The sequence below is a fragment of the Palaemon carinicauda genome, chromosome 27, assembly GCF_036898095.1.
Source record: "Palaemon carinicauda isolate YSFRI2023 chromosome 27, ASM3689809v2, whole genome shotgun sequence".
NCBI classification, from domain to species: domain Eukaryota; kingdom Metazoa; phylum Arthropoda; class Malacostraca; order Decapoda; family Palaemonidae; genus Palaemon; species Palaemon carinicauda.
In genome coordinates, this window is record NC_090751.1 from 24,571,639 (window position 1) to 24,583,766 (window position 12,128).

The 12,128-nt window shown below is 36.2% G+C and overlaps 1 protein-coding gene across 6 annotated transcripts in view; it reads right to left on the minus strand.

Annotated features, from left to right (window-relative positions):
- Window positions 1–401: 401 nt before the first annotated feature.
- Window positions 402–12,128, minus strand: part of LOC137620609 (hepatoma-derived growth factor-related protein 2-like) — a 369,983-nt gene continuing 358,256 nt past the window's right edge. For 5 of the 6 annotated variants that reach the window (XM_068350887.1, XM_068350892.1, XM_068350888.1 and 2 more), the window contains 3 exons: window positions 6,207–6,406; window positions 2,552–2,728; window positions 402–1,902 (listed from right to left, as the gene is read on the minus strand). In XM_068350887.1, coding sequence (XP_068206988.1) covers window positions 490–1,902; window positions 2,552–2,728; window positions 6,207–6,406 — 1,790 coding nt within the window. In that variant the 3' untranslated portion in view covers window positions 402–489. Of the gene's footprint in view, window positions 1,903–2,551; window positions 2,729–6,206; window positions 6,407–7,137; window positions 8,156–12,128 lie in introns of those variants that run through there. The other variant, XM_068350891.1, reaches the window with a different exon arrangement.

Genomic DNA, 12,128 nt, shown 5'->3' on the forward strand with positions numbered 1-12,128 from the left:
TATATACACAGATGTATCTCAGGACATCTCACCATGGGGGATCACCATCTAACCCCAATTGCTACCCAAGCAAAGGAAGGGACCAGGCATGGGATGCTGGTGACATACCATCTAGACCTAGAAGCCTCCCAAACCCCATTTACTGATATTTGTAATATTTCTAATAACTACAGTACAAAACTCTACTTACCTGACAGTTGTAATTTCAGCTGCAACTATAGCATGCCTTCATTATTTGTAACACTATACATTCCAAGTATTTCAACGTTTTCTAATTTAGAATTAATGCTTTCTTTTTTTCTTTTATCAGCCCATTTTGTCATCTCTGTCAGTTATAATGGTATATGAGAAGATAAAATACAGTATATTAGTTCAAGGGTTTAAATGAATAAAACACCCCATCAATATGGCATTTATTTGATATCACAAAATTCTGAGTCATCACTTCTCTTTGTCAGCGATTCCAGCAATTGAGAGTACAGTATATTGCTAGGATTGTAGAGGATTTAGATCAGTTTCTTTTTTAATTTTCTTTCCAGGTACTTGAGGATGGTGGGTTTTATCATGGCCAGTCACAGGGCTTCCAGAATGCTGAGAAATGCTGCCATGTGGATGTATTGTGCTGGTCTGAGCTGCATCTATGCCCCTTGCCTCAGTCTTCGTAAGTACACAATGCTGAGATCTGCTGCTAGAGGAATCTACAGGCCCGGTCGTAGTAATGTTTGGATCCCCTCCAAGTATATCTGTACCATGAAAAGTCTCAGTAATTGTGGAATGGTGAGAACTATTGTCATCAGGATCCAAAACACTTGCCCGAGTCGTATCCGGACATGAAGAATTCACAAGTATTGTTCCTGGTTGATATATAGACTTAGCCTCAAGAGTTCTTGAGTCATTCAAATCACTTGACTGAGTTACTGTCGGAAATGAAGAATTCCCAGGTATTGTTCCAGGTTGTTGTATGGATTGAGTAGTCGGAAGAGTTCTTGAGTTATCCACAACACTTGACTGAGCCATAAGAGGAAATGTAAAATTTACAAGTATAGTTCCTGGCTGATGTACAAATGGAGTAGTCTGAAGAGTTCTCGAGTCTTGACAAGTATTCTCAGTTTTGGATTGAGATGGTTTCAAATTGGAAGAGTTAACAGGTAATAATATTGGTGGATTTATAATTTGAATAGGCATTCTAGAATGTTGAGAAACACTACTAGAGTGATCTACAGACACTGCTTGTGTTTGGTCTGTATCTGATAATGGCAATGTTGTCTTATGGGTATCATTATTTGCTGATGAGGATTTCTTCATATCGGTCCTTTTTTCAAGATCCTGATTTGAAGAGTCAGTGTTATTACTGATTTCATGATCTTGTGAAAGAATTGGTTTTCCTTCAGAAGTCTCTCTCTCAAACCCTGGATTTGAATAGTAACCAGCCAAGGCATCGAGGAGTATTTCATTGATTTTAATCTTTACTCGATTAAATACTTTTATGTCATTGATATCACGAAGGGTCTTTGCGACATGCATACCAAACACATCATATATATCTTTGGTCAATTGCAGAGAAAGTTCTGATAACTCTGACTGTGAGTCTTCCCTTAAAATCTTACGACATCTTTTCCTTGTCACCTCCGCTGCAGCTGGTGGTTCCTGTTGCTTATTGGATGGCGACTTCTGTTGCTTATTAGATGGAGACTTCTGTTGCTTATCGGATGGCGACTTCTCTTGTTTACCGACGACCTTTGATTTCCTTAGATTCTTGTGGGTTTCTTCAAGATCCTCAGAATTCTTCTCTTTAGAGTCTGCCTTTTTACTCTTTGACCCAGTCTTTGGTGTTTTAGACTGTCCTGGTTTATTTTCTTTCTTGGAAGAATCCTCCTCTGCGACAGCAATACTGCTTTTGTCCTGTGGTAAAACAGATAATATAAAGTTATTTCAAGACTATATAAAAATGAATGAAATTTATTCAGGGTAAATATAGTGTTCCTTAGAGTATACTAATTTTAGAGATTACTACGCCTCTAGCACAGTTAGGTTGGTCCTGTAATATGGATGAGATTAAGCTTAAATCTATGATTGCCAATGGAAAAATGGAATGTCACTATATTTATCTTTAGTGTTTTGTTAAAGAATTATTTGAAATGTCTTGCATGCAAAATACTATCGCCCTTAGCCTGTAAAACCTCAATGACTTTGTAATCAGACATTTTTTTTTTTTTGGTCATTCTACCTTTTGGAGAAGATGCATTTTGTATATAAATATCTCGAATTGAATGACAAGTGTAAAGAGCTATACAAGTTAGCTTAAGCTATAAATTACACAGAATTGCTGTTTGCAGGGGAATGTACAGAATATTCAAGATACTTATCAGGTTTTGTCTGTTATCAAAGGGCCTGGCACTGAAGTCTGTTAAGCCTACATACTAGCACATAGTTAAACAGACAAGAGACTCTTGAAAGCAAAAGGATACATAGCTATAAAAATAAATAAAACTAAGAATGGAGCTGCAAGCACACACTGTAGCGGCTTTAAAATCTAGGCAAGCAGAAATACCTTGTCAGTTTTGTCCATCCAAGGTAGGGGTTCTTCCCGTTTGAACAAAATTCCGCTGGTCAAAGCTACGTCAGGCGCTTCAGAGATGTTAACTTCGTCGTCTAACGGGTATGGTGCATCAAGTGGATCTTCTTCTTCAATCTTTATTTCTTGAAAGGGAATCATGTCCGATGAGTCCTGGAAAAGGAAATATCAAGAGCTGAATAAATCTAGCTTGGATAGAAACTTAGGACCGGTGATTACAGCAAAAAGGCTCATGCATCACTTACATTTGCACAAACACCATTCATGATAATGTGGTTGGTATGGTGCTGAACGTTAGTTTTCCTTACTAAACTACGAGTCCTGCTTTGGCAAAAAAGAATCTTAATTTAATTTCAGATACAACGCTTGAATGCAATAGTATAAGTTTTTGAAAAATATTGGGAATCGAAAAGTCGATGATACTGTAGATACCGCTTGTCCAAAACACAGCATAACGTTTCCAGTAGAAAATTGTGCTTGCATTGCAGATGACGGTTTTGGTGGAAGAGGAGGGTATCCTACGAACTGATCTAGGAATTAAAAAAGGATTATCAAATTGTTGATAACACCAATGAGTGCAAGGTCCCACCAGTTATCCAGTAAATTCTAAAATCTTACATCCCTTTTATGATGTAATGTTTAATGGAAATGCAAAAACATTATAAAGAAAAATATTGCTGTTCATCGAAGAGCACTTTGATAGGAAAATCTTATTATGCTGTATCAAGTAATATCTTTCGGGGTCCTAATTTAAGTTCTAAGTATTGTTGGTATTTACGTCAAGTGCTTCTGGGAAAGGACTAATCGGTTCAAATCGCCAACTTTGAAATACTATATAAATAATGATTTATACACGATCACAATAAACTATTTACTATAATAACATTTTAAAACTTTCCTTCACTTGATTAATATTCATAGTCTTGTAAATACTGTCGTCAATCAATATCTTTACGAAATAATTATATAATCACAAAGGTCTCTATATATCGTCTTCAAGCTCCATTTTTCCTTGAACATAGGATACCTTTTAAATCCGAATTTGTTTTTTAGTATATTGAAGGAGATGACAGCGTCTCATGAAGTATTTGTACCAATATCTTATAAATAGATCAATGGAAAAGATAAGTTATGAAAATGAAGCATGCAAGGGAAAAACTATAAAAAACTATATAAAAATAGTTTGTTGTAATTATAAAATTGCATTTCACCTGCAGGCGACTGGGAATGTTTGTTCCCGTAGGGGAGAGGGGAAGGGAAGGGAAGGGAAGGGAAGGGAAGGGAAGGAAAAGGGAAGGGAAGGGAAGGGAAGGAAAAGGGAAGGGAAGGGAAGGGAAGGGAGGGAAAGGGGCAAGGGAGGAGAGGTGAAATTAGAATCCTGTTAATAATAAAAATGGAATAATTACCTATATTCACTTTTAAGTAGTACAAATGTTTTGATATATACAATAGAAAAGACTATAAATACGGACTACAATTACGAATATACGATATACAGTATATCTATACACGTGTATATCATATACACAGATACACAAGATTATCCTTAGTAGCCCATAAAGTGTATAAACAGTGTAAGCAGGCAAGCCGAGAACTATTTTGCTGCTGAAGAATACCCGCACTTATAAGTTTTCTAAAACTGATCCATTAAGCGAAATGATGTCTAAAATTGTCCTCTCCCTTGACTAATTATCAGCATTATCAGCTTCGTTAACTGCAAGAGTTTCTTTCCCTAAGGGAAGCCTCTCATTATCAAGTTCATTGCTGGTGACACTATAATTTCAATATCTTTTTTTCTCTCTCACTTGAGCTGTTGCTTTCTGGGTTTATGGCAATTTCATCATTTCTTAAGGAACGTAAAACCATTTCACATTTTATTTCAGAGCATCACTTTTAGATAAGAAAGCTGAAAATTAATAATTCGTAAATCCTTGCCTGCCTTCCAACAACTAATGGGAAGTGGTAGCCTATTGGAAACGTCTCTGACTGGGGTTCTGTCAGACTAGGATTCGAGACCCAACTTAATATATGTATAAAAAAAAAAAACTTGGATACTTTAAACGTCCCAGTATGGCGTTCACCTAGACTAAAGATCGAGACCTGCTCAAACTCGATAATTTCTTATAGTGTCTGCAATCTCACCATTATTGGAAGGGGCGTATAGGTCTACCTATTGTGTCTTCAGCAGCCATAGCTTGGCCCTCCCTGATCCTTGTTGGGTGAAGAGGTCAGTCTCTGGGGCATTGCCCAACTCCTTTACCTCAACCATTCATGAGCGGAATTTAAACCTTTTGCGATTGTAGTGTATGTCGAACACGTTCTATTTATCGGTACGATTACAGAATAAAAGGGAAAGGTTGGGGAAAAGCTTCTCAGTGCGGCTTGCGAGTCAGTCCAGGGTTTAAAGTTTTGAGGTAATTACCTTAGTTTAAGGCAATTTGTATGGTTTCAAGGTAATTCTAGTTTTACTAACTTCAAATTCAAGGAAATTGGAACAGTTTTAAGGTAATCTAAGGTAAAAAGCAGCAGCATTTAAGGTAATGGTCCCATGCTCAAGTTTAAACCCTGCTTGTGACTGACCACTGTTGCAAAGTATCTTTTTTTCGGATCCCCAACTTATGCAACTTTCAAAGTTGAACGACTGTCAAGTCATTAATTACAAATGATTTTAGCTTCAATTTAGTCAGCTTCAGCGAGTTTACACTTTACAGTAACTACTTTAGTTACTAAAGTTCCAGCTGGCCACTGTGACATGGCGAGAGATTCATTGATCTGGAGTTTATCATGAAAAGCCTCAGATACTGAAGTTTTCAGCACAAATGTCAGTGGAAAATCTTAGGACAAACGAAATCTATTTCTAGAATTATCCGTCATCAGTATAGTAACCAAATCATCATTATCGGTTATATAATTTGGTTGAGATTGGTCTTGTCTCTCAATTCTCACAAATGAAAGGAAATTTAATAGAATGATTTGCAGTCTTGATAAATTTTGGAGTACGTTAGTACAAGACTTTGGCATGTATAACAAAGAGCAAACAAAATGTAACTACTCACAATAAGGTTTAGATTGTAGCTGACGTTATACAATCATGTACTGTATTACTCACAAAAGTCAGAACTGCCCGAATGGGTGGATAATGTGGCTTCATTGAATCTGACATAAGGCATCTGAATATTTGTACTGTTACACAGTCACAAGGTCAAATCTAAGTCTTGAACCACATCTCCCAATTCAAGTTTGAACTGTTTCTGTTGTTGAGATGGCGGACACCACAAGATTGTACCAACTTTTGGTTTTCCCTTAAAGTAAGAGAGCCAAGAATCCAAGTGCAGTTTCTATTTCAAATGCCAGACGGGTTGATTACTGATGGTTGACACACCGCGAAAAACAGAAAAAGATAGTCAGCTAGGTAGACAATAGTTAGGAATTGATAAATGCGCAGTGGCTAGAAAATGGAATAACTGTGAAAATTCACCATTGGGAAACAGTAGGCTTTATAAACCTCAACGTATTCTGAATAGGTTATGGAATTAAAATAAAACATACTTAACAATATAAAGAAAACAATGTTAACTATCCCTTGAAAATCGATTGTAATATTTCATTGGAAAGTTTCTCATAAACTTACCGACATTTCTTCTATTTCTTCTTCCTTTGCTTCTATTTCTTCTTCCTTTTCTACAGGACGTTCCTCTTCCACCTTCAGTTTCTTCACATTAACTTCCTTCTCCACATCTTCCTTTTCCTCCACACCTCCCTCCTGCAAATCGTCATTGGCCTTGGCAGGTGTACGTTTTCTCTTACTCGTCCGGGATCTGGATCCACCACCTGTGTAGGGTAACAAGAGTGTGTGTGTGTCGTTATGTGTTGGCATAGATTGGATTTCAAAATAATGATTAAGAAATATAGAAATAATGGTATCCATATGACTGTGGTGACTCAAGTTACAGTATTAAATTTCCACATAGACTTTAACAAATTTAAGAGCGATTACAGTACATGGTTGGCATGAAAATAGCAATACTAATACCACCAATTATAATTTTGTGCGGTATGACGTAGTATTTTAATACATCTAAAAATGTCAACTATTCACAAATACAAAATAGCTGTCAGCCTTTCACGGTCGTCTTTATTATTAATTGCAAAGATAACCCCTAGTTGGAAAATCAGAATTCTATAAGCCCTAGGGCTCCAATTAGGAAAATAGCCAGGTGAGGAAATGAAATAAGGAAACAAATAGAATAGTATGCCTGAGAGTACCTTCAAGCAAAACACTGGAAGGCAAAACATAACATAATTATACTGTATCAGATATCTTCAATTGAAATGAAATTGCTATAGAGAAATTGGGTAAATTTTCATGGCATTTATCTGAAATAAAATTGATATTTCTTACTAATTCTATACGATGGAGGTTCTTGGAAAAGATACCTTTTCATCTTTTAGAATGTTGAAATAATTTCATATAGAGTTAAGTGTTCTTTTATACATAGGAAAAATAAAAAAAATAAAATTATTTTGTTGTTAAAACGGTTTTATGCGCACATACAAGTTACCCTTCATTTGGATGACGTCTGCAAGGCGTTTGGGGAAGGAGTTGATGAGCTTCTCGCACAGCTCCTTCGAGATTTTACCCCAAGCGGCCCGTAGCACTGCCTCTAGCTTAGCAAGAGTGGAAGTGTCTTCATTCCGGATACGAGCCTTGAGAATTGCCCACAAGTTCTCGATTGGAGACATATCAGTGGAGTTACCAGGCCATTTTTCAATAAAACTAATGTTATTTTCCCTGAAATAACGGGCAACATCCTTAGCTGTATGAGCAGGAGCCCCATCCTGCTGAAAGATTGATGTATCGGTGCGGTGAAACGAATCCTCCAGATGCAAACGAAGCAGTTCGAGATACCTCTCCTTGTTCATAGTCTGCTTGGGGGGTAGAAACACAAGCTCAGTAACCCCACCATATCCCACACCCCCCCAAACCATCAAATAGGCAGGAAATTTGGTGGTAGGAGTGAAGAATTTGGGGTCCAAGGGATCAGATCCCGGTCGACGCCAAACGTTTTTGCCAGTCGCATTAGAAACGTAAAAGGTGGATTCATCTGTGAAGAGGATTTTTCTGAGTTCCTGCTCAGGCCATTGGCTAAGCTGCTTACAAAATCTTAGTCTATTTTCTCTGTGGCGTTTAGTGAGGAAAGGGGTCTTACGAGCAGGGCCCTTCTTGTATTTCAAATCCTCCGACAAACATTTTTGTATCGTTCGCACTGATATGTCAGCAAGAACTTCGCTATTTTGTTCCTTCAATTGTTTAGCAGTAACACGGGGGTTCATTTCAACATTTTCCTTAAGAAACCGAATGATAAAAGGCGAAGTCTTCTTCCTAGCCCCCCCTCCATGTCGGGGAAACGGGAGGCTACCATCTGCCAAGAAGCGTGCTACCAACCTTCTAACTTGCTTCTCCTTTACTCCGGTTTGATTTACAATATCCTTGGTTTTCATGCCTAATCGGTGACACTCGATCACCCTGACAATGTCATCATGATCAGTTCGAGGCCTAGACATCTTCATCCCAAACTGCTAGAGTTAATGGCCGAAAAAAACGAAGATTAATTGAGGGGGACTCTTAGCATAACTGTCGCAAACGTTCTCCTAACGAATGCTTCCCAGCAACTGAGGTCCTGGTCCAACAGGGTTGCCAACTCAAATTTTCAAATGTCGCTAGATAGGCTTGCAAAAGTAGCTAGAAAGTAGCTAAAGTCATATGGAATTTCTCTAAAGAAAGTAGCTAAAAATAGAATACTGTAAAAAGGGCAATGACTTAGCAGATATTGTCACATTTTTATTGATATTTTAACATACCAGTAGTATAAATATTTGAACTTGTTGTAATGAAAAGAGGAAATAAATTTTGCTTATTTAGGAATAATGAAAGGAAAATTAATAATCATTATTAATAAAAAGGAAATAAATTTATAAAATAAATTATTCAAGAAATTCAATACTTGATACAAGAAATTTCAAACAAGTAATGCTATTCTTTTCATAATAAAAAAATAAGATTTTTAATAATTGATCAATAATTACTGTCACTGTAACTAATAGTTGCCGAGATTCAATCTGGACACAAATATGTTAAGAGATATACTCACTCTCTCCCCTATATATATATATATATATATATATATATATATATATATATATATATATATATATATATATATATATATATATATATATATATATATATATATATATATATGTGTGTGTGTGTGTGTGAAATATTTACGCATTTTGTGTATGCCGTGTCATGCAAGAGCTCCTATGTTTATCAAAATCTTCTAAGAATAAGTTGATTATATCACTAACAGATAATCTTACACAGCGGCTGTTATAAAAACACTATTAATCTTCAAGTTCCGAACGTGAGTCGTGACTACGTGATACTGAGTATTAGTAGTTAGTAGGTAGGCTGGGCATTGGTACGAATTCATACGAAAATATTTAGAAGCAATATTGAACGTGTGCTCTACGAGATCGCTACCGTGCTAGGGGACTTGCACTTCTATGGTAGGGGGGGGGGGGTGACATCACACTTGTGTACTCTTGTATTCGTGTTTATTTTGGGAATATAGAAGGTCTTAATTTAGGCACTTTCCACTTTTATTTTTTTTCTTTGAGTAATAATAATAACGCAAAATTTCGTAAGTAGTTCAAAATTACCAGAATTCTCCAGATTTGTCGCTAGATTTTAAAGGAAATCTCTAGATTTGCTCCTGGTAGCTAATGGCCAATAAATGTCGCTAGATGACATTCAAATTCTCTAGATCTAGCGACAAAATTCTAAATTGGCAACTCTGGATTTTCTATCTGGTTTGAGAGTGAGGGGGAAAGGAGGAAAGTTGCCAATTAGTCATTAACCCGTTCTTGCCATACAAACTGGACTTTTAGCTGGCGAATATTTGAGCAGTTTGCAATGTCCTAAATTAATGTGGACATCACAACCTGTGCTGACTGTGTGTTTATGTATATGTATATATATATATATATATATATATATATATATATATATATATATATATATATATATATATATATATATATATCATTCCCTACAACGATAACAGCACCAAAAATTAATATTATACATCTATAGATTGATTGATTGACTGATTTGAGGTTGACACATCTATATTTACTATCCCATCTTCTCCCAAACATTCAGAATGGTTAGTTTTTTAATAATCAACAGTTGCCCTTTTCCATTTTTCTAGAGCTTCTTGTGCCTTTATCTCCGCCATATCCTTCACATGATTTGCATAACGTATGTACACACGACAACTGACTACTCAAGCATAAAAAACTACACACGCTCATGAACAGTGAATAACAAAAACAAACACGAGAACTGCAGTCATGGCATGAATCCATTCATTCATCACTGATGGATAATTCATGTACTTACATTCCGAACAAAAGTGTCTTACTCCAGTGTCTATATGTCTATTCGCAATAACAGCCTTTATATTTTTTTCAAAGCACCCAGGACAGGCTATATCAGCAATATCTATTTGATGCTTCTTTTCAAGAACAGATTTTCAATATTGGGGACATCTTTTTCTGTTGTTGGAATATCAACTTCTCGCATAGCACTGGTGAGGTGGGGTGGGGAAGTCTGTGTAGGAGCAGTAGTATTGGAGGATGGGGTTGTTGGTCAACCCACGCGCAGGTAAATTGGGGGGTGAGTAGGGATTAGAGGGGTAAACGTTAAAGGGGGGTAAATTCTGTAACATCAGTAAGCACCACTGGCCGGTGAAAGAACAGCTTCCAGTCAGAACTTATTTCGCAAAAGTTCAGAATTCTTTCTTATCCATCTAAGAATAACGTTACTATTTCAGAAAATATAATATTTCAAGATATTTTGATGACTAGATTTCATGATAAAATACTTCTTGTGAGAAGGTTTGGAAAAAAAAATGGTATAAAAAGACGCATATCAGGAAAGAAAAAATTATTAAAATTCTTTATATCCAGTCAGTAAATATAAAAATAAACAACGTGCATGCATACATGAAATTTTTTTTTAATAATTATTTACTAAAAACCACATTTAGAAAAATCTATAAAAATATGACTTGCTTTTTCCCAATGTTTATTTTAGACGCTATTTTCTTTAACCAAATCCAGATTACGTATGAAGTCCACAAGAAACTCCTTTAATGATGTGAAGAAATCACCATGATTATTCTTACTTTAATGAAACCAAACCTAGTCTATCTGTCCAAGTATGAAAAACAAAATTAGATGAATGTCAATAGAGATTGTTCAGTACAAATAGCGACGTGATGCTAAAAATTAGCATTATTCTGAAATTAACTAACTCAATCACTGACCCATGGTTGAAATAATTCATTATGAATAAGGCTTCATTGTGAAACAATATCTTGTCCACTTGCTTCTTTGATACTGATACATAACAAAAGTAGCAATCACTTTTATCATTTACAATATCTACTCCACTTCAAAACTAAAGATATGTAACTGCATTGCCGTATATTTGTCAAAATGAGTAATTGGATCGAGTGTTTATGCGTTTATCAAAAAAGTACCGATATTTTGTTAGTTTTCATATCTATAATCTAATACATATCGTTTACCAACAATGTATTTCACTTATGAACCTTACTTTGTGATAGAGGTAATGATAATGTTGGAATTGATCCTTCCTTTAATCGTCGTTGGTTTTTTGGCATTGACTCTCCAAGCAATTCATATTTCAGGTTTCTTTTAAATGCATCAGGTTCAAAATGTAAACTACACAGGATTGCATTATCAGGGTTGAAACGGTCCTTCCTTTTACATGAATTTATCCACAGCTTCCTAATTTCCACGTGCTTGGGAAAGCTGTGAAGAGTTACTCCTTCATCTCTTTTAACTTTATTAGAAGAACACCCATACACAGCACAGTAACGAGGCATTTTAACCAATAGTAATTAATTAAAGAACTGGGCAAATGGGACTCAACAAATAGTTAATTGGGATGCGGAAGAACTTCACACTGAATAGTAACACCAGCTTCCTTGTAAACTAACTGTAGGTACTGGAATTTCTGGAAAACAAAGGCAGGTAAATCCGAGCATGGTACAGCGTGACGTCATTAATCCCCGCATGGGTGGTCTGCGCAGACGACGACAAATTTTGGGTCGCTGATGGGTAGACCTTGTATTCTAATTCTAAAGACCTTGGGGGGCACAAGGCTTGTGGACGGTACTGGAAAATCAGCTGGTGGTGTTGGAATGGCTGACTCACTTCTCCCTTCCCGTTTCCTTCTCTTAATTTCTCTCGCTTTCTCAGCCCTAGCTATCATCTTCAAGTGGCATTTCTTCCTTGGCATTGTAGATATATATATATATATATATATATATATATATATATATATATATATATATATATATATATATATATATGTATGTGGTCGCGTGCCTGCGTGCAGGGGAGTGTGCTTGCGCGCTCGCAACACTTTCAATTTCCGCTTAGGTCTTGGATGTTAAGG